Source organism: Orcinus orca, chromosome 4 (genome assembly GCF_937001465.1).
Source record: "Orcinus orca chromosome 4, mOrcOrc1.1, whole genome shotgun sequence".
Lineage (NCBI taxonomy): Eukaryota > Metazoa > Chordata > Mammalia > Artiodactyla > Delphinidae > Orcinus > Orcinus orca.
Window position 1 is genome coordinate 46,703,016 of NC_064562.1, and position 23,086 is coordinate 46,726,101.

The 23,086-nt window shown below is 41.3% G+C and overlaps 1 protein-coding gene across 10 annotated transcripts in view; it reads right to left on the reverse strand.

The window, feature by feature from the left end:
- FRAS1 (Fraser extracellular matrix complex subunit 1) overlaps positions 1 to 23,086 on the reverse strand; it is a 552,940-nt gene that overhangs the window by 247,582 nt on the left and 282,272 nt on the right. For 8 of the 10 annotated variants that reach the window (XR_007477155.1, XM_049709348.1, XM_033406458.2 and 5 more), the window contains exons 5-12: positions 21,637 to 21,796; positions 19,769 to 19,902; positions 11,494 to 11,577; positions 9,706 to 9,807; positions 9,215 to 9,406; positions 4,453 to 4,542; positions 2,609 to 2,644; positions 1,025 to 1,172 (exon numbers count right to left, since the gene is read on the reverse strand). Coding sequence is in view for 9 of the 10 variants with exons in the window: in XM_049709348.1 (XP_049565305.1) it covers positions 1,025 to 1,172; positions 2,609 to 2,644; positions 4,453 to 4,542; positions 9,215 to 9,406; positions 9,706 to 9,807; positions 11,494 to 11,577; positions 19,769 to 19,902; positions 21,637 to 21,796 (946 nt within the window). In the remaining variant the exon portion in view is untranslated. The remainder of the gene's footprint in view (positions 1 to 1,024; positions 1,173 to 2,608; positions 2,645 to 4,452; positions 4,543 to 9,214; positions 9,407 to 9,705; positions 9,808 to 11,493; positions 11,578 to 19,768; positions 19,903 to 21,636; positions 21,797 to 23,086) is intronic. The other 2 variants (XM_033406460.2, XM_033406462.2) reach the window with 2 other exon arrangements.

A 23,086-nucleotide genomic window follows, 5' to 3' on the forward strand; every position in this document is an offset into this window, starting at 1 on the left:
CTACACTGCTTAAAAATAGTTATTATTTTCTCAAAAAAATACAGTCAGTTTTCTTCTTTTTCTCCAAGATTTCAAATCTCATTCCCAGTAATTGGGATCATCGCTGAACTTAGTGGTATTTGTCAGCAAAGGACGTTTTCAGTTTTCGAAGTTGTCAAGGACCTAATTTTCAAGGTATGGGACATTATAATATGCTAAATATTTGTTTTGGAAAGCCCAGAGAGCCACTTTAGTGAAGGTAACGTAATTAAACCCTAAAGTTGCTATTCTTTTCCCATGGTAAACTCTTCACAGAAACACTGATTAGCTAGAATACATTGAGTACAAGCGCAACTGCCTATGTGAAAAACTGCAACCCATGGATGAAAACAATTAATTATGAAATATGAATAGAAGGAAATGCCACTTCTCCAAGAGAGACTGAGCTTATAGGTAAATTACTGCTCAGCCAGAGCAACTTTAGTGCTTGCCAACAATTATTAACTGGAACTAATTCAACCCCAGGTGATTCGAAGGCAGAGTTGCAGAACAAGTAGATAAAATTTTCTTTTGGAAGAAATTCATGAGTCTTTAAACTTCAAAAACCCATCTGAGAACTCCAAAAGCCATCTGTTTAACAGTTCACCTTAAAGAAATGAACGTCCATAACAAACTTTCAGCAATTTTTCTTCTATCTTCAACAATGGAACAGTCCTAATGCATATATTTGCTTTTACAAGTTGTCAAATATTATGTTATTTGATGTTCACAATAATGTTGCAAGGTAGATAAGGCTGTTTTATCAACAAGAAAATTAAGATTCGGAGAGGACCAATGACTTGTGCAAGGTCACATACTCATAATCAGTAGACTTTGGCAAATACATGGACAAAGCATCATTTGTTAGAAAAATTAAGAATAAACAAACAAACAAACCCAGTGGATGACTAAAGAAAATGAAGCAAGGGGTGGGAGGAAAGGAGACCTCTCTGAATTTTTTGGCAGTAAAAACATCTCAGCAGAAATAAACTGGACATGGACCCACCTGATGTGCAATCTGGACAGCACTGTCCCTTCACCACCTGAGCTAGTGTGGCTACCGGACACGGAGGACAAGAGGGCTCGTAGCAAGTTACCTGAGCCCCCCGGCACTCACACAGCTTGCAAGGGCCATCCTCCCACTTCTCCCCCTCCTGCAGGAAACGGTAAAGAATGACACTGTTACCAGAGTGCAAAGATTCAGAAGATAGTTTGCTGGTGGAGAATGTATAATTTCCATAAGAGACAAGGTGAAGGCTCCTTGTCAAACCTAACTCAAAGCTAACTCTGAAATAGGACAGTGGTAGAAGAGTTCTAAATTTGAAAGGATAGTGTCTCTCCTTCTTTGTTTATAATTGGTTTATTTTAATGTAGAACCCAGGCAGAAAGATACAGTGCGAAAGCATACTGGAACTTCCAGAATAAGCAAGAAGCATATAACACTTGTTTCTCAAACCTATCTCAGCAAAAAAACAAACAAACAAACAAAAAAACACACACAAAAGGGGATTACTATGTACCTAGTGATTAGCAGGTACATTAAATACAGTCTTTATAATAACAGTAGGAATCTGTTTAAAACCCTGAATTTCCTTATTGTTATTACAGTAAGAGTAACAGTAGGGTCATTGTATTTTTTAAATGACAGCCCTTGCATGCCCACTTTTAGTGGGCTGTGGATGTGCCACAGGCTTTCTCACACTGAATATTCTTTTCAGCCAAGCAAACAATGGTAATAAACATTAGTACTTCGAGAGAGAGTCCAAAGTGAATTATAATGATCAATTCCTTTTTGCTTGCTGTCCTATTCACCCTGGAGATAGAAAGGAGAAAAGGTTCCTGCAAGAATGTTTAGGGAGATGAAAAGGTAAAACAAACAGAATAAAAGAGCATACTTGAAAATAAAGCTCTGATAAAATGTTTATTAAGTCAGCTGATGTTAAGCATTCCAAACAATTAATGTGACAGTATTCAGCAACAGCGAATGACAGTGTTAGAAAAATGAGGAATATTATCTTGAGACGGTGGAATTGCTTTTCTTCCATTTCAAGGCAGACTGGGTTCCTGGCCCCCTTATTCTATAACCTCAAAAACTGTAAGCTTGCTCATGTGAACAAACACGCTTGCACTTTCCCTTAAAAAGAAATCATACAACGTTGTCCTGCAAACAACTTAGAGAGAATGAACACTCAGTAGTGCCTGGGGAACAAACACACCCCAGACCCCAAAAGCTCTCTCTTCAGTGCTTTGCAGTACATGAAATTGTGCTGATGGGTAAACTGAGTTTTCCAGGCCAGAAAAATTGAGGAGAAAATCATCACAAGAAAGGGAAAGGACCTGTGTAGGAGCTTGTAGTTGGAGAAGTGTTAATTATCATTTGTGGGGCAAAAAAATAAGCTAAAGAAAGGAGGATAAGTTCAATAAATCCAAGTCTTGGTTATCATTACAATTCTTAATCCCAGACCACATTGTCAGCAAATATGCCTGTTAGAAATACTAAGGCACTAAGGTTCCCCAGGACAGTTTATGCAGATAATTGCTTAAAATGATTTTATACATATCTATGTACAAGCTAAAAATCTATACTTACTGGAATATGTTTAACTTTACTCGCATTTGAGGACATCTAAGAACAGAAAGAAACAGAAACGTATTTATTATTATACCACTAAAAACACCATTAGGCTGATCTTTTCATTTTTTCATTAGGAAACATCCATTCCTCCCCAAGTAACAAGCAACTTCATTCACTGGTTATGAGTAGAAATAAAATCTATCTATATCAGAAACAAGCAATATGAGGTGAGGACAACATGCCTAGCGAATATTTTTGAGTTCTTATTCTCACTTTGTGCTGGGGTGTCTGGCTTCAATTCCCCTCAATACGAAGGACTTTGCAGTCAAGAGATCTAAGCTTGTAAGAGCAAATTCTTGAAACTTATATGATACTGGAGCATCATGGGGATTTATGCTTATTTCAAACAACTTGCTTTTGTTTAATTCCACTGGGCTTAATTTACCTCCAAAAATGGACAGGGAAATTAATACTGTGATTGAGAGAGAAAACTTGAGTTCAATATTTACAGAATTTAATCTCCTAAATTCTTAGGAAACAAGGATGACTAAATGATGAAATATCAATATGAAACAAACAATGCCAACAGCATGATAATAACCATAGTAATGATCACATTTTTAAGCTTTCTTATACGCCAGATATTGTTCTAAGTTTATACATATCATCTCAATAGACCAATGAGGTAAGTACTATTTTTAATCTCTATAACTGAGGATTAAGTAACTTGCCCAATGTCACAGTCAGTATGTGGCAAAGTAGGGATTTGAACTTAGAGCCTGAATGTTAACCCTATGCAATACTACATGCCCAGCTTATACAAAAAACTGGCAGGTTGACAGATGCAGTTTAACCAAATCGGGAGGAAAAAGGGTGTAGGAATCACTTCACAAATCAAAGTACCTAATCCTAATTCTTATAATCCCTTTTTGATTGGTCAATGATGCAATTGTACTTATGATCAACTGGCATACTTTTAAGAACACTTTGAATTTATCAACATTCCAAGAACCCCATGTGGAAAATAAGGGCTATATAAATAGAGCAAATTTGAAGAGATTAAGATAAATATTTTTTCCTTTGGGGTATATAATAAAAAAAGTACAGACTTAGGGAGAAATAAAGCTTTAGCTAATAGAGTTTTAGAGTTGGACTATTGCAAAAACCTTCTAAATGGACCACCTACTTCCACTCTCGCCCCCCCACCCCCCGTCACTGGCCCACGTGGCAGCAAAAGTAATCCTTTTGCACGTAAGCCCCATCACAGCACTGTTGTGATCAAAACTGCCCAGAAGCTCCCATCGGCATCAGGGTAAAACCAGGGTCCCGGCTACCTGCTGGATCTCATCTAAACTCCTTCCCCCCTCATTCCTTGCCTCCAGCCAAACTCACTTTCTTGGACATGCCAAGCACACTTCTGCTTCACTGTTTTTTTTAATTTCCTGATCCCTCTTCCTGGTATGTTTCTCCCCCAAGATATCCCTGGCTCGCTCCCTCACTTCCTTCAGGTTTTGCTCAAATTTCTCCTCATGAGAAGACTTCCCCCATCATCTGATGTAAAAAGCACCTCCCCCCCTCAGTTACTCCCCAGCTGCCTTGTTTTCCAGGCAGTACCCATCACCACCTGACACGTGTGTTTGTTGTGTGTGTCCCCACGCTAGAACGGAAACTCCCTGAGAGCAGGGACTCTGCAGGCTGTGTCGGTTTCTGTATCTCCAATACCGGGAACATAGTAGATGTGCAATCACGTTTGTTAAACAAATGAATGGGTAAAAGAAATGAGAAGGAAATGCCCCCTTATTAAATTAGTTTTGGATGATTAATTTTTGTTAGTCTTCGGTCATTAGCCTGATACTCACAAATTCTGCATTTTCTTCATACACACAATAACTATTCCTTGAAACGCATTCAGGACAGCATTTTCCATCTAAGTGAATTAATTCTTCACCCTGTAGGAGTAAGGGTTGCACAGGCACATATCAAATTAACATTTCCAGGTAGCAGCGCTGAATTGCGAAGCGGCTGAATTCCCTGACTGGAGTGAAAAACCTTAACCCACCCCTCTCCTTTGGCCCACGGCTTATTCCATCTCCCCTGTGCTATCTTCCTATGAAACTCCTAGTCAGTACAGCTCACCCCTTCCTCCAAGTGCTTTTGCTTTCCAGTTCTGGGGATACTTATGCATGATTTCCTACCCATGACCAGGAATTCACACGAAGAAGAATGGCCAAGAGTAATGTTATAGTCTTGGAAAGTTATGAGTTTCAGAAAAGGATCAGGCTACCTTAAATATACAAGGCTTGAACTTGTGAGTTGGTTTCATTAACAGTGCTCAAATCAAACCAACACTTTCCCCTGAATACAAAATCAGACACATCCCTATATGCACAGACGAAGTCTCGGGCATAAATTAAGCAGCAGAAGACTAATTTCTATTCAATATTCTGAAACTGTTATCCAGTTCACATAATCACTATTTAAAAAATTATAAGGGGAAGGAAAGACATGCCACACTAGGAAGGTAGATATTAAACTTTCAAAGTTATCATTTTAACTTCCCAACATCAATCATTTCAAATTTTTTATTTTTACACAAATAATAAATGCTTACTATAAAAAATTAAATAATCTGAATTCTACAACTTAAAAAACATAATTTCACTGTAGTCCTACCTCCCGGGGAAGCGGCTATTAAAAATACAACCTCTATTTACAATTTTTCATATGCATATACTAACATCTAATATCTATAGGCTAAAGAGTATTCTTTAAAGCACTTTCCACTTTCTAAAGATATATCTACTTTCTAAAAGATGGTGATGTTTCTTTACATGAAGACATTATTTAATTTGTGATTTATATTACATTTGAAGTGCAAAAACCATCATAGGTAAAAATGGAATAATGTCAAATTGCATAAACAGAATAATCACAATATTTTATGTTTAAAAACTCTGTGCACAAAAGAAAAATATAAAATAAAAGCATTAGTTGTCTTTGAATTGTAGCATTATGAATGGACTTTAAAGTCTCTTTTCTATTTCTCGAGTCTTCAATTTTCTAAAATGAATATGTATTATTTTAATGAAGGAAAAGATCCCTTTTAAAAGAAACACAAAAATATAGGAATGACTGTAACTTTTTATAGTATGTGAAAAGTTATTTCAAAAAGGAGGGAGTTAGATAGATCACTGTTCCTCAAAATTTCATGCCAACCAGAGGCCAACGGAGAGCAGAGTGTACTATAAGGAACAGACGTATTTACATATAAATTGTTTTGCAGAAACGTGACAAACCAGCTGGTAGTGAAGGCCTAACCCACAAACACAGTGAAATTTGCTTTCAAAGCATATAAAGAGGTTTATAAACATGTAATCTAAGTCACTTAAAACAATGTTTTGAAACAAGACAGAGTATGTGTACTTCTATTAAAGACGAAATGCATGAGAGATTCTTGAGTGCCCGCTACCATACCTACAGACAGAACTGAAAATGGACCCTGCATCACCCGGATAAGGCAAAGAAGGTAGCTTTTCTGAGTCTTCAAATGCTGCTGTAAATAACAGCAAGCCCTGATCCTGGGGAACAAGGATGCAGGTTTGGTGAGGTAGGAATTTCTAAATAGATTTGCTATTTATAGACATCTGGATGCCCCAATCTGCATCAGTTCACTGTGGTGGGGAGCTTGCTCTAATTAGCACCTGACTCTGGCTTTGAGAAAAGTTGCTTTGTGAAACAAAGCTAACTTTTTTCTTTCTAAGAGGATTCTGCTGCTTAGGCCAGATGGAATTTGCTAACCCCTCTCCACTGAATCACATCAACATTCATCCATCAGACGAAAAACCCTGTTATTCCACTAAGCTGCCCATTGGAAAAGAAAACACTCTTTTGCGGGAATTTCCCTCTGCTGGAGAAAGGAAAGGCACCTCACGTTTACGGCATGCCTACCCTCTTCCGTGCACTTTGCCACAAGCTTTGATCCCCCCATCACTTTATCCCTCATACATGAATGCGAGCTAATAGTCCTTTTTTTAAAAAAAAAAAGTAAATTGACTTCTTCTTCTGAATTCATGCTCAAAGATAATACTAAATATAGAAACACATGGAAATCGTCATATTGCACTATTCTACTGTTGATTTATTTATGTTTCCAAGTCCAGGAATTTGGTTTTATATATCAAAGACAAGGGTCATGCCACTTTCTCCTTTTTTTTAACAAAGAAAAACTGTTTGCTGATTTCAGTGCAATTCGGAACACTGCTGTTGATAACAGGGCAATAATTATTACAATGGTGCAGATGCACAATTCTGCCTCTTTCTCTAGAGGTTTACTTTTCTGCACCTTTGCGGATGTAGACACACTCAGACTTATTCCATCTTTCGTATGCAAGATTAGAAATCAAATGATCTTGATATATTTTAGAAAAGGCAGAAAGTAGGGCAGAATTGAATAAAAATACTAGTAGCGTACTTTCACTGCTCCCCTTGGCAGATGTAGTTATTTTCTCCAGGTGCTCCTAAGGCATTTAATTCATATTAATTCATAACCATTGATGCCCCTGCAGATTATAATTTGTTTTGGTATCTGACTTCCACCAAAGCCTGGGAACTCTTGAGATTAAAATGTGCCTTATTCATCTTTTTATCTCCAAGCCAAGCAAAAGTTAGGAAGTTAGTATCCCAGGCTTTCATAAGGTCATTAGCCAGAGCTATTTACAGAAGTATGGCACAGAAGGAAGGCTAAGGGATATTTGTGTAAGATTCAATTTTGGTTAAAATTTCACCTCTGGTAGTATATCCAGTTTAGAACCCAGTGCCTTAAAACAAAATATGGGTATGTGCTAGTTGATTCAAGATCTGCAGAAATAGACTGACTAAAGGCATTAGAAGTCCTCAATTCATAAAAGAGAAGATGGAGGGCTTCCCTGGTGGCGCAGTGGTTGAGAGTCCACCTGCCGATGCAGGGGACACGGGTTCGTGCCCCGGTCTGGGAGGATACCCCATGCTGCGGAGCGGCTGGGCCCGTGAGCCATGGCCGCTGAGCCTGCGCGTCCGGAGCCTGTGCTCCGCAACGGGAGAGGCCACAGCAGTGAGAGGCCCGCGTACCGAAAAAAAAAAAAAGAGAAGATGGATAAGACTGGGAGGAGGATGAGTTGGGACGAGATAGTGTTATGGGGTGGCTTGGGGAACCTGGAGGCCCTTTCCACGTACTGAAGCAGCTGCTCCCCATTTTCCTAAGAACAGAGGACAGGAACTGGCTTATGCTACCAAAGGCAGGAGCCATGGAAGACTGGCAGGTACTTGGAAATGCATTACATTGGGGATAGCGGGTCAAATTATTTTCTGTGCCTGAGACTCTCTGTTTGGACTTGACTGAAAATAGGTGGCTTAAAGGACCCACCCTACCAGGATCCCTCTCCCAGATTTTCCATAAACCCTGGGATATTAGACACATTAAAACCTTGGAAATAACCCAGCATCCTCTGGGCAGACTGCCGAGGCCAGGAAGCTCAGCCTCAGCCCGAGAGCGAGGGAGACAGAAAAGGGCCCTGACTAGGGTTTTTCTCATCTTCATCCAACCATTCTGATTCCCCTGACCTAAAGAAAGAAAAGCAATGAAAAGGCATGTAGAGGGAAATAAATCTGCAAAAAAAGCAGGACCCTCTTTACCTACATGTGTCTTCACTCTACCAAGACACAGAAGTAGAAGGCAACATGAAAAAGAACTCTGTTGCTGACAGCCCTGTTTGAATGGCTGTTCCTCTTCGGGAACCGTGTTAAGAGGAGCTGAGGTGTGGGGGAGAAGTAGAAAGAAAAATGCCTTCACAGACACCCAGCGCTTCAGATCGTCCAAGTTTCCCTCATCGACTCAAGTTCACAACCCCGCGGGAAACTGGTGGGGCAGATAGGAGTGGCGAGGGAGAAGGAGACAGCTCTAAAAGCAGTTTGTTGTGCAGCGGATCAAAATCGGGTGCAAAGGGGAAAAAAAGCCATCTCCCCACAGTATACATCTATAGTCCAAACAGAGGCTACCTTGTTAGAAGATTCTAGAAATTCTGCAGACAGCAGAAGTCAACAGAGGTCAACAGAGTTAATTATTTATGACGTCTCCCTCCCTGTCTCTTTAAAACAAAAACAATGACAAAAACACATTTCATTTTCTTTCCCGATGGATTCACAGGAGCCGCCTCTAGGTGTTGGCTCTCCTTTCTGCTAAACGCTGCCAGCGGGGCCTGCAACAGAAGCCGGGCCACCGGAGCACCTGCGGACTCTGTTTCACAGCCAGAGCGAGCTGGGCGGCCACCAGCAGTGAGGCCCAGCTGTGCTGACTGATAGGCTAATGTCCCATGTCATCCCTTCCAGTCCATGTCTCTGGCTCAGGGCTTCCCATCTGACCAGATGCACTGAGAGCTAAAAGCTCCAGGAGGCTGCTCCAAATCAGTCTAAACAAAGAGTGGCATTTACTTTGCACCACAGAAGCCTCATGCTAAAAGCCTCCTTGAAATTGATTGTACAACCTGGTCGTCCCCTCTGCTGCCGAGAGGGAAGGGACAGGTGAGGGACCACCCATCCCGCTGGAGACAGCCTTACAGTCCAGACAGAGATGCCTTCGTTTCTTACCTGGGCACACTCCACTTTGGCACACTCCCCAGTCCGGCAGGTCACTTGGCCACGGTCACACGTGCAGAACTCACAGGCCGAGCCCTTCCATATTTCATCCTGGTACCGCACAAGCCCCCCATGCGAGCAGCTTCCAGCAGGAGACACACAGTCCTCGCAGCATCGCCCATGACGCTGAGCCCTTCTCTGACCCTGAGGAAACAGAGAGAACGGCAGGGAAAGGGCAGTGGTCAGGAGGGCGTGAAAACATCCGACCTGATGGGGCAGAAGGACATAAAACACCAACTCTGTGTGCTGTTTTCTTCCCCCACCTAACCCAGCTGAGGCATGTTCCCCTCCCCCTCCCCCTCCTTCCTGGGAAGCAGGTCCTTCCTCCTTCCGAGCATCATAAAAGCTTTTGATTCCCTCAAAGGACACACTGGACTAAGAGATGCATTTCCTAAATGACCCCGAATAAAGGTTCAAAAATCAAGCTACACACTCTCAAATACCTTTTCGCATCTTAACGGAGGGCAGGCCTGTTTGTGGCACCTGACCTCACCCCGGTCACATATACATGTGGTGCAGGCATTTTCACTCCACTGCTCACCATGCTGAGTGAAGAAAAGAAACAAAAAAGTGGAAAATCAAATGTCACATATATCAAGTAGAAACACAAGGCACATGACACAATTTTTTATCATAGTTTTTAATTGAGCCATATCGAATGTGCTCCTGAGAAATAATATCATCTAGGCAGCAAGAGGCTCTAAGAAAAAAAGTCAATCCATGTCCAAAGAGAACTTGGGATTCATCTGCATCCAACTATATTCATTCCACAGATGCCTTGAGGGCCTGCTCTCTGCCAGACACACAGAGGGCCTGGAACATCAAGATTAATAGGAAGACCCTGTTTGCTGGCTACTCAATGGTCATTCTTTAGCTCTTCTTTGCTGGGAGACCCAGTTCTCACCGCTACACACTCACGTTCCCAGCTTCCCTTGCAGCCAGTGCACAGACTTGGTCCCAGTCCCAACGGAGGGGACCTCAGGGGAAGTGTGCTAGAGCAGTAGAGGTTGAGGAAAAGACTCTTCTCCCCCATAAAAGAAGAAAAGCCCACCCCTTTCTTCCACCAGGCTTTAGTCATGATTGGTTGAGGACAAGCTGCCTGAAGCTGTGGAAGCCACACTGGGGCATGAGGTGACAAGACAGAAAGCAAATGTCAACATGCTGAGGACGGCAGGGTGGAAAGATCAGAAGAGTGAAAATTCTTGACAACGTCATTGAGACCTGGATTGATCAACCCTGCAACTGTCCCACCTCTGGGCTTCCTGTTATATGAGATAATAAATGTTTCATTTTAGCTACTTTTAGAGGAGCATTTCTGTTGACTGCAGCCAAGGACACCATAACAGGTATAGAGGCTCTCTCTTCCAGAAGAAATTAATCTAGCACATATGTGGCTACTGTATTGGACAGCACAGATCTAATATATACAAAAATCCTTTCCCCATTAGTTATTTTCATTTACACTTCAAGGGACCCATCTAGAATTTGTGTCATCCATCCCCTAATACTCAGTTCCAGATTCTCTACTGAGAGTCAAAAATCCCAATTTCTATTTGGTTTTCCTTAGAATGACCGGCAAACAAGGGAAGCAGATGGGTTAATTTTTTATATATTCTTTGCTTTCGAATAATGTAACCTTCTTTTGGCTCAGCTAGGCACTCGCAAGTTAGAACATTCATTCATTCAACTTGTTGCACTTACTTTTATTTAGTACCTACTATGTGTTGGGTAGTTAGCTAGACTGCCCCAATAGTACTTTCAAGTTTTCAGGGTCCACTCCCCCGCCCCAGCTTCTTGCCCTTTTCCCTCTCTCACCTTCCACTCCCATGCTCCCAGTCCCACTGTAAGGCAGGGGGACACTGTCTCTGGATATCAGTGCCTAAAAGCCAACCAAAGCAGGCAGACATTCCCAGAGCCTCCAACATAAGTGTAAACTGACAGTAACCAATGACAGTCTTTTTTCCCTTCAAGATGTGTGAACAGTAAGTTCAGCAAGGTTCATGAACCAGGTACCGCCTGCCAGCACATTCTTTTGTATTTCTAATCCCCTCCGATTTAATTTTTTCACAAAGGCTTCCCATGAAGAGAAGAAAAAAGCCGTTTATGAACTGAGTTACTAATCCTGGCAAAGAGTCAGATGTGGGTGGGGGAGGTATGGTGGTTAGAAGGGCAGAGGGCAGATGTGTAAGAATGGATGTCAAAACACCTACATGGGGCGCATCAAAGCTTACCTCGTAAACTCGGCCAGCTGCAGAGCAGGATCGCAAAGAGCACTGTGGGCAACATTTCCCAGGGACTCGGACCACAGTTTCATCCTTGACACCCCAAAAACAGTCCATCAAAAGGCAGTATTAATAAAATCCACAACAGTAGGAAAATTTCACTCACAGCCAACTCAATCATGTGCCTCAAAGCCTCCAGAAACAGCAATTTCCTCTCATTTAATATTTATTAGTCACCTGGTGCTTCGATAAGAATGCACTTTTCAGGGCAGTGTGACTCTTAAGAAGTTTGCACATTCCTCAAGTCCCATCCACTTCTAAGAACAAACAAAAGCACAACTAATAACAATAATAATAGTACTTCGTGTTTGCCAGGTACAGTTTTAAGTGTTTTACGTGACCCTGTAAAGTAGATGCTCTTATCCCACCTTCACAAACAAGAAAATTAAAGATCAGAGAGGTTGTGTGACTTGTCCGAGGTCACAAAGCTGACCTGGTAATAGTAAATGGTTGGCAGAGGGACTTCAGGCACCAACCATTCAACACTTAAGAACATTTACCCTCCTGCTGAGTCACTGCTAATCTCAAAGTGAAGGTATCCCTCCCTTGATAAACTACCTCACTATTCTTTTGCATCTTTATGGGAATCCACACGTTTATATATACGCATTAGGAGGTCCTTAACATGAAAAAAAATCAGTCATGTCCCTAGATATCTAGGAATAAGCCAGTGCAGAGAAATGTGGGTGACAAACACTGAATGCCCAAAGAACCCCTACCGCCTTATTCCTACAGTTTCAGCTCTACCACCTGCACCCCCAGAATATTAGACCCTTTGTCACCACTGCCCTAAGAATTTTCACAGCAACAATCTCCTCGTTAATGCCAAAGAATCAGCTTCTCACTTTGACATCACCACAGCCTTTTGAATGGAAGGAAGGTAGGCAAATTAAAGCCAAGAGAAGGAGGATTAGAATAAACCGAGTTTCAGTGACTAAGAAGTGGTAGATCTTATACAGAAGATACCTCCTGAACAGTTAGCTGCACTTTCTCTTACAAAAAGCAGAGAATGAGATTTTATTAACATGGTTTGCTGTGGAATTCCCTCGGCAAGAAAAGAAGGCTGGTGTACTTTGGGGCATGTGTGTAGGGGGGTGTCAAGTAACCTTAATTTTTCATGGAAAGTTCCAGTCATGCTTTAGTGGCTTTTTTAACCCAATTATATATGATCAGCTAGATTAATGCATTCCTATCTAATAGGAATTTATTTCAAACACCTGAATCACTGGAATTCACATGACAACTGTTTTCTCTGCTTTAGGTTACCTTATTTCTTTATAATTCTGTAAAAATATTATGACCATTGATGTTTAATAGAGTATGTGAAAATTGGACATGCGTTGAAGTCATTGAGCATTTCTTGACCTCAGAACTCTTGAGTTTAATGAAATTTCAGTGAGGAAGTAAAAATAAAGGTATATCTGATGTCATACTCACTGTTCAGTAAGTTTATGGAAGGAAACAATGAACGTTTACAACGTTAAGTAAACAGGGGACAAATGTCATGATCACAAATCTTGAACAGAAATATAGAGGTAGTATGAATCTATCTTAACCAGCATGGAGTAAACCCAAGGACAGGGGCAGAGTCAACTGGAGAGTGGGAGATATGGGTGGCAGATAACTACCTGTGTAGAGGCTGGTACAGGAAAATCAAGTTTCCGATTCTTACTGGCAATAATTATGTATTTCATTGACAGAAACAAAACCTTTCTTCACAAACAGAGCCCAAAAAGGGCAGGGAGGAAAAGCATTTAAAGAGAAAATATCCCATTACGTGAGAGAACTTCCTGACTGAGAATTGAGACCCCATCTGGGCTGGTGTTTTATAAGCAGGACTGGAGAGGCAAGTAAGAAGAAGGTGAGCAGCAAAGTGGGTTAGAGAAACGGGAAAGGCGTTTTAGCTGTACATTTTTGTGGCTATCATACACTTGAATCCTATTATTCTGGTCTTCGTAGATTTGCCCTTCCAAACCTACAGACTACCCAGGGGCTAGTACGCTAGGGACTGATGACCAAATCCAGCCCACCACCGATCTCCATAAACTTTGATTGGAATGCAGCCACATCCATTCATGTACGTATTATCTATGGGTGTTTTCGTGCTATAATGGCAGAGTTGAGAAGCTGTTCCAACTATATGGCACACAAAGCTGCAAATGTTCACTCTCTGGCTCTTTACAGACGAAGTTTGCCAACCCCGTGTCCTCAGTAATCACAGGAGTTCAATGCCAAAATAAAGTAAGATTAATGTCATTACAATTTCGGGTAGGACCACCATTAAGGATATACAGTTGACCCTTGAACAATGCAGAGGTTAGGGGAGCTGACCTCCACATAGCTGAAAATCCGAATATAATTTATAGTCAGTCCTAGGTATCCACGGTTCCTCCACGTCTGTGGTTCCGCATCCGTGGATTCAACCAACCATGGATCGTGTAGTACTGTACTATTTACTATTGAAAAAAATCCATATATAAGTGGACCCACATATTTCGAACCACGTTGCTCGAGGGTCAACTGATTGAATTATGGTTTTCCATATTCCTTAAATAAAAATACTTATGACAAAGTTTATAGTATGTTATGGCTCACAGCTCTTGAGAAAACATCTTCTCCTGTAACACCTCTGAAGGTATAAAAATGAGATGAAAATTCTACCACCAAAAAGTAGAACAGCCAACCTCCTACCGTTGCCGAGGAAGTCCCACTGACCATAAGACTTTCTGTGGCCTTTCTTTGCTTTATAAACCAAAACAGAAATAAGAACCATCATTTCTTCCCAACTCTCTGCCTTCCAATATCAAACACAACATGGGTTTGTCCCCTCAGTGTGCGGCCACTGCAGTTTGAAGCCATTAGAGTGCCATCCTGGCCTTGCAACTCCCTCGATGTCTTTCTACCTAATCAGAGCCCATAATGTAAAAAAAAAAAAAAAAAAGGAAAACAAAACAAAAAGAGTGGGAAGTATGTGTGCTGGGGGAGGTGGAGGAAGTGATGAAAAGTGGGGAAGAAGACACCCAAATGTAAAGTACAGAGTCACTGAGAAACATGGCGAGAACCCTTGCAAATTGGGGATTACAGTTTTACATTTCATGAATTCAAAATGCAAGAGGGTTGGGCAGTGGAGAGAGAAAAATATCTGATCTCAGTACAACAGAGCTGCACTAAATGAAAACCTGCCAGACCCTTGGTTGAGGAAACACACACCTTTCTTAGCACCTGGCAATGGATCCAAGAAAGGGAATTAGCCAAGGGCAGGCTGCTTACCCTTGCAGCTTTCAAGCACTGGGTATGGACAGATTTCTTTTGACCAAGGCTAAGTAAACAGAAAGAAAAGAACTTGGGGGAAAAACTCTAAAGAGCAATAGAAAGTAATAACATTCTGAAGATGCACAGAAAGAACAGACTTCTGAAAACTAAGTACTGCAGGATCTAAAATAAAAGATTTAAAAGCCATTTTGCAACTTCAGTAAGATAGAAGAAAATGCAGTCTTTATTAAATAGAAGGAAGAAGCGATAAAGAAAGAAAAAGCATTGGGGTTAAAAAAAGATGAACCAGTGATAGGAGAAATAAGGACGAATTAAAAGAAAATTAAAGGAAAATCATCAAATTAAAATCTATACTGGAGGCAGTAAACACAAACTCAAGAAGCTCTCTCCATAATGCAGAGGAAAGACACAAAAGTGAAAATGATGAGAGAGAAAGTGACCAAGGCAGGGGAACAATCTAAGAATCATAGGTGTTTCTGAAGAAATGAGAATAATTGGAACAGACATGACTAATCAAAGCCGTAACTAAAGAAAACATTTCACACCTGGAATATAGACTGAAAGGGCTTCACAGTATTCTAGGCAAACTATGTGAAAAGACACCTCACTTGGAAATATCCTGGGAAAATGTTTTAAATATAAAGATGAAGAAACATCCTGCAAGAATTCAACAGAGTAAACTAACTGAATGTAACAGAATAGAAAGCAGAAAAACCTCAGGCTCCTCCATGGCACTAAATTCCAGGATTTAATGGAACAGAGTTTACAGGGTTGATACGGGAAAAGATTATAATCTCCTTAAATTGTAGACCCCTACAAATTGTCTTTCATGAATGTAGGCAAAACAGAAAATAATTCTCAAACACTTAGTGGCTCAGAAGACACACCAATTTTTATCTTTTTTAAAAAACTCTGAAGATGAAGTTCAACTCACTTAGATTAACCAATATTGGGAATGGGAAAATTGTAGTATTAAAAAAACTGATGGGAGAAAATATTTGCAAATGAAACAACAGACAAAGGATTAATCTCCAAAATATACAAACAGCTCATGGAGCTCAATATCAAAAAAACAAACAATCCAGTCAAAAAATGGGCAGAAGACCTAAATAGACATTTCACCAAGGAAGATATACAGATGGCCAAGAGGTACATGAAAAGATGCTCAACATCACTAATTATTAGAGAAATGCAAATCAAAAATACAATGAGGTATCACCTCATGCCAGCCAGAACGGCCATTATCAAAAAAGCTAGAAACAATAAATGCTGGAAAGGGTGTGGTGAAAAGGGAACCCTCCTACACTGTTGGTGGGAATGTAAATTGATACAGCCACTATGGAGAACAGTATGGAGGTTCCTTAGAAATAGAAATAGTTTTTCTATTTCTAATAGTTCCTTAGAAATAGTTCTAAATATAGAAATAGTTCTAAAAATAGAACTACCATATGACCCAGCAATCCCACTACTGGGCATATACCCTGAGAAAACCATAATTCAAAGAGAGACATGCACCACAATGTTCACTGCAGCACTATTTACAATAGCCAGGACATGGAACCAACCTAACTGTCCATCAACAGATGAATGGATGAAGAAGACGTGGCACATGTATACAATGGAATATTACTCAGCCATAAAAAGAAATGAAATTGAGTTATTTGTAGTGAGGTGGATGCACCTAGAGTCTGTCATACAGAGTGAAGTAAGTCAGAAAGAGAAAAACAAATACCATATGCTAACACATATATATGGAATCTAAAAAAAAATGGTACTGATGAACCTAGTTGCAGGGCAGGAATAAAGAGGTAGACATAGAGAATGGACTTGATGACATGGGGTGGGAGGGCGAAGCTGGGGCAAAGTGAGAGTAGCATCGACGTATATATACACTACCGAATGTAAAATAGTTGGCTGGTGGGAAGCTGCAGCATAGCACAGGGAGATGGGCTCTGTGCTTTGCGATGACCTAGAAGGGTGGGATAGAGAGGATAGGAGGGAGGCTCAAAAGGGAGGGGATGTGGGGACATGTGTATACATATGGCTGATTCGCTTTGTTGTGCAACAGAAACTAACAAGGTACTGTGAAGCAATTATACTCCAATAAAGATGTATTTAAAAAAATTGGTGATAATAGTATCAGGAAGAACTCTCATCAGACTGAACATTTTAATGAGCCTACAAAAATGTGGATGGTGTAGGGCTCTGTTCACAAGGCATCTGGACAGAAGCTGAAGGCAAGCAATTTCAGCATGAATTTACATCACACACTAAGGGAGCAACCCCTTATTTGAACACAGGAATTTCTCCTTTTGTCAGAGATGATCACTAATTCCTAACATCTGATTATAACTATGCAAACAAATATATCCACATTTGCCTACCAAAAAATTGGAATGAATTCCAAAAGAAATTCTATTGTGATCTTTTGGAATGGTGGAAATATAGAAGATCATTTCCTTCTCTGCTTTTCCGCTTTTTGCAAACTTTCCTTAAGGAATACAGATTCCTTTTACAATCTAAAAAACACTTTATGGGCTTCCCTGGTGGCGCAGTGGTTGAGAGTCCGCCTGCCGATGCAGAGGGTGCGGGTTTGTGCCCCAGTCCAGGAAGATCCCACATACCGCGGAGCGGCTGGGCCCGTGAGCCATGGCCGCTGAGCCTGCGCGTCTGGAGCCTGTGCTCCGCAATGGGAGAGGCCACAACAGTGAAAGGCCCGCGTACCGCCAAAAAAAAAAAACAAAAAACAAAAACACTTTATATTAAAAATCAAATTTTTCTAAAGCTCAACACCTGGAAATGCATTTCTTCTGATGAGCTTGTGTTTTTTTTAAATGAATGAGTTTTAAAAAATGAATGAGTTAACACATATAAAAGGCTTGCAATCATGCTCAATGATGTGAGCAACTATTGTTTTGTGATTATTATTATACATAAATGATATGTAACTCATCATTTTGGGAGGCGATACAGTGTAATGGTTAAAAATATGTCAGCTGTGGTCTGTTGAGGTTGTCATGTATAACTGCCTAGGTTAGAAGCAATGACAGTTCATAACTGTGGTACCTTGAGCAAATTATTTAAACTCTGTATCTCAGTTTTATCTACTATAACGTGGGATGATAATAATAGTTCCTACTTCACAGTGTTGTTATGCAAATTAAAAGCTCTTAAAATTAATGATTAGCACATAATATATGCCCCCAGTGTGGGGATGGTGATGGGAAGATGGTGGCGGTGAGAATGTTTCCAACAAAGGTGCTAATTCTACAGCACCTCTTTATATCATCAGAACACCCAATGGTTAATAGTGATATTAAATGAAGAAAAATGGTTTAAATAGTCTGACAGTTGGGTTTTTTTTTTTTTTTTTGCGGTACGCGGGCCCCTCACTGTTGTGGCCTCTCCCAGCCACTCCACGGCATGTGGGATCTTCCTGGACCAGGGCACGAACCCACGTCCCCTGCCTCGGCAGGCGGACTCTCAACCACTGCGCCACCAGGGAAGCCCAGTTGGGTATTTTTTAATGTCAAGGCAAAACTATAGACTTGATGCAAGAGTGATTAAGATCAATCTATTTCCAAGATTTCAGAATGCTTGCATAGCAATTAGCTCTCAAGTATGGCAACAAATTTCATCTTTTTAAGTTAAACAATGCAAACTATAAGTGAGTCCTGTTTGAAGCCAGAATTTATCTTTAACGTTTTTTTAGAATGGGAACCAGTACTTTCAATTATTACAAGCTAACCTCTGATATGCACTCAGGGTTAAGTTTTTAAAGACTTAAAGCAGAAGGTTCACAATGAAGTGTTTCCTCTATCCATCCTCCCACCTCCCTTATTGTAATGGTGGCAAACTGCTTAATTAACCTTCTTACACAAGGGGACTAAAGCCTGGAATGTGTGAATCAAAATGCCCCAACACTACAATATCTTCTGAATGTAAGATATTATGCAACTCTACCAAGAAACTCATTTGTAATCTGAAAGCTAGGACAAGACTTTGTGATGAATTGAGAGGTATGACATGTGTGCAGTAGTTGCTGTAGTGTGGGTAATACAATCTAGTCTTTAAATTGATACATTTTCCCTTTATTTGGCATTTAGCATTTCTTGCCTAATTGCCTTTTGTCTGCCTTTAAAAATATTGCCCAATTGTCACAGTATGCCATGTTATTGATTTTGTTTTATTTGTCACAAAGTACTGCTCTGTATCAACTGAATGTTGGCTTCCAGCTTTTTCTTAGATCGAAAAATGAGCTATTTTTCAACTGGAGGCAAACTCCTTTCATGGTTATCTGTCAACCGCTAAGAAACATCTATAGGAGCTACTGGAAGAAGAAAAAACTATAAAATACCATGTACACCAAATTTATTTGCAATTGATTTTCTATTGTATATCTGTGTGAAGAGCCTAATGTTGTGAAAATCAGATCAGCTTTAAATGAAGAACAAGGTCCCCCTATTTTAAACCTCCCTGGAGAAAATCCTTTCATAATTTGAATCATTATCTAATAAAAATTAAATAAGGCACATCTGGATAATCAGGTTCAAAGACATGCATACGTCTTTAAAAAGCAGACTATACCTATGCATTGAAAAACAATAACAACCCTGATCATCTTACTGAATTTTCCAGATGTTCAGCTTCACATTTTTGGAACATCTGCAACTAGAGTTTGGCGGGCTTCTTTATGTGTACCCTGAAGGCTCAGTTTCATTATGTAACAATTAGCCTAAATGGCTGGTAATTAGACCTATCTGTAGCATCTAAGGGTAAAAGAAATCTCTCAGGGGTGGTCTCTAAAAGTATAAGGAAAATAAAACCGCCTTTGCTTCTTGTTCTCAGTACTTCCGAGGTCTGCCTGACAAAATCTCAGAAGAGACTCCAAGTTCCTGAACAGTGAAGTTAACAGCCTGTGAAGGATCCATTCTGAGGCTGCCTTCCTTACCTGGTTACAAAACAGAGGATGACACTGAGCTGCGAAGCACTGGGCGACCCCGTTTCTACACACACACTTGGCGCACTGACTCAATGGCCAGTCCTCCCCATCCTGAAACACACGGCCTTCGTAGGAACAGGGTTCTGGAAGGTCAGAGCAATAAGGATTACTGGGGGGATTGCACTTGCTGATCCCAGAGCTGACTGCATGCGTGTGTGGCCAGTGCAGTCACACAGGGCCCTGTGCTCAGGGGCGCAGTGCAAACAACGGAGCCCCATGCTTGGGGTATTGCTCTGCAGTCACTGTATGGAGTGCTTAACTTTCTCTCTGAGTTTCATAAGTGAAGTCTGGTGTGACAGGTAGCATGTGCGACAGGTAGCATGTGCTAGGGGTTTGGGGTCTCACTCATGCGTGGCCCTACCTCCCCGCTGCCTCCTTGCCTTCTGGGTTCTCAGGAGCCTGACCCCAAATCCATGCCCAGTGAAAGCTGCCACCCTCCAACCATAGCAGGGACCTGGGTGTGGGTGGCTGGGGAGTGCATGTACCCTAAGCACCAAGTAGCGGGGGGACTCGGGGCACCTGTGCGGGGGGCGGTCTTACCCACCCAGCAAATATCCCCGTGCCTTAGGGAGTGTGACATGAATAATAAATTAAAAACAGGACAGGTTGCAAAAGCCATGGAAGAAAATAAAAGCTTTTCCCCCCTGCTTTTTGAACAAAGGGCCCTGCATTTTTATTATGCGCCCAGTAAATCATGGAGTTGGTGCTGGCTGATCCTCTAATCTCTCCAGGCAAAATGCTCCCAATAGATCTTTCTCATGGACAGCCAACAAGAAAGCACCCTAAAATGTAAGAAAGGAGCCCACAAACCCAGACAGCCCACTCTCTACCCTATCCCTAAACTCTGTTGTTGGAGTATTTTTACTTGTAGGGTTATTTGGCCCAAAGCAGCTGCCCGTCCTTTTCTGGTGGATGACATCTGAAATGCATGAGGAATGCATTCTACTTTCATCCTTTCCTAACCATACTTTTGAATCTCCAGAAGGGTTCTCCAGGGTAAACAGTCACCAGGAATGGAATAACTGGGGATCAGAAAGAAACCAGAGGTCTTTTTAAAAGGAAAAGGCAAGGATAGAGTGTAGCTTCCAGGTGCTAGTTAAAAAGAGTAATTTTAGCTATTATACTCCAGGAGAGAATATAATACAGACATGACAATAATTCATATTTACCGTGAAGTAAACACTACTTAATTATAAAAATGGAAAGGGACATATATCCCTAAAATGTAATAAAAGGGTACGTGGTCCAAGCATGGATTCTAAGGAGAGGGCCTGGAAGCATGCCCCTGGCTTGCTGAGCCATGCCTTGGTTTGCAGGCAGGCGTAATCTCCACAGCGAAGAGGCCATAAAGACAAATGAAATACCTGCTTCCTACTTGGTGTGTTGTGGAGAAAGATGTTATGTCAACTGAAAGACCGGCCAGCAGAATTAGTGGTAGCGTTACTACATGATGGAGAAGTGATTTGTTCGTTCTTCTCTCCACCGAGAGGCAGGAGGAACTATTAATACCTTGGCCTTATGCAACTACAGCAAAGGGTCTTGTCCTTCCTCCCTTTCCTTCTTAGGAGCTATGAACACAGAGGGATTGCATCTGGCCAAAGCAAAATAGTAAATCAGAGAGTCTCAGAATCTCAAGTTTGGAATGGAGCTCAGTCTCTGCAACATTGCTTCTGCCACGTGCAAGGCTACATCTCCGTTCCAATAAGGAATGGGGTTACGGATCTTTGTACCACACTGAGCAAGAAAGAGAAGAGTTGGGATGTCACCAGGTAAACCTCAAAGGCAAAGAGGGTCTCTCTCTACAAGCTCATACTCACTCCCGGGGCCCACACAGACTGGGCAGCAGCTTCCTTCAGGGATGAATTCCAGCTCCTGGTGTCCACACAAGAGTGGTGGGCACGGTCGGGAGGCGCATCGGACTTCCCCATGAGTGCAAGAGCACACACTGCATGCGGAGGAGGCCCACTCTGTCCCATGCTGTGCGTTAGGGGGAAAAAAAAAAAAGACAAGAAAATTATTGTCAGAATATAGGCTTTCATCTGACCAAACAGAAACAAGCCTTCTCTTAAACAAATGAAGGATGGAGCTCAGGAGAGATGGAAGAAGGCTCTAGGCTTGCAAGGCTGAGACCAGGGTTTGCAATATTCCAAGTCAGAGACCAATTTTATTTTATTTTATTTTAATTTTTTAACATCTTTATTTGGGTATAATTGCTTTACAATGGTGTGTTAGTTTCTGCTTTATAACAAAGTGAATCAGTTATACATATACATATGTTCCCATATCTCTTCCCTCTTGCGTCTCCCTCCCTCCCACCCTCCCTATCCCACCCCTCCAGGCGGTCACAAAGCACGGAGCTGATATCCCTGTGCTATGCGGCTGCTTCCCACGAGCTATCTACCTTACGTTTGTTAGTGTATATATGTCCATGCCTCTCTCTCACTTTGTCACAGTTCACCCTTCCCCCTCCCCATATCCTCAAGTCCGTTCTCCAGTAGGTCTGTGCAGAGACCAATTTTAAAATTGAGTTGTATTTTCCTTTTTTATCCCTAAAATTTTACATTTGAAAATTTCAGAGAAGCACAAAAATAAAATAAAAATGACCCCAATCCCATCATTTAAAAAATTCTATGCAGACCAAAGTAAAATATGCACACATACATGTATATCTACTGAATTCTTTATAATAGTTATATTATTTTCAATATAGCTCCCACTCTGTATTATGCTTCTTTTTTTTTTTTGGCCTTTACTTTTTACCCTGATGAGTTCCCATATTTGTGTTCTCTCTCTCTCTCTTCCCCCTCCCCTCTTTCTCTCTCCCGTTCCAGTGATCTTATGGTCCCAGGGAACCTGTCATAGCCAGCAGGAGGCACCTGGTCCAAATTGTAGAGCAAACTCATTCCTGGCGAGGGTGTCCATCTACACACACACAATGTCCCTAGCCCACTTTAGGCTGGGATACGACAGTCCCAAAGCTGGCACTGTATCGGTGATCTAACAGATCTATGTTTTGAGTTATATGATTTACTAAGCACCAAAAGTATCTAAATGGGCCACTCTCAGATGTGATGCAGAGTGAGGGCAGGGGTAAACCCTGAATGTAAAAAGCTACAAGTATGTTGATTGCTTGGGGAAGTAGCTGTCAAAATACGTTGTGTTCTCAATGGCAGAGTGGAATGGTGGTGGCCTTTTAAAAAATGTATGAAAAAAAAAATGAGCTTAGGGCTTCCCTGGTGGCGCAGTGGTTGAGAGTCCGTCTGCCAA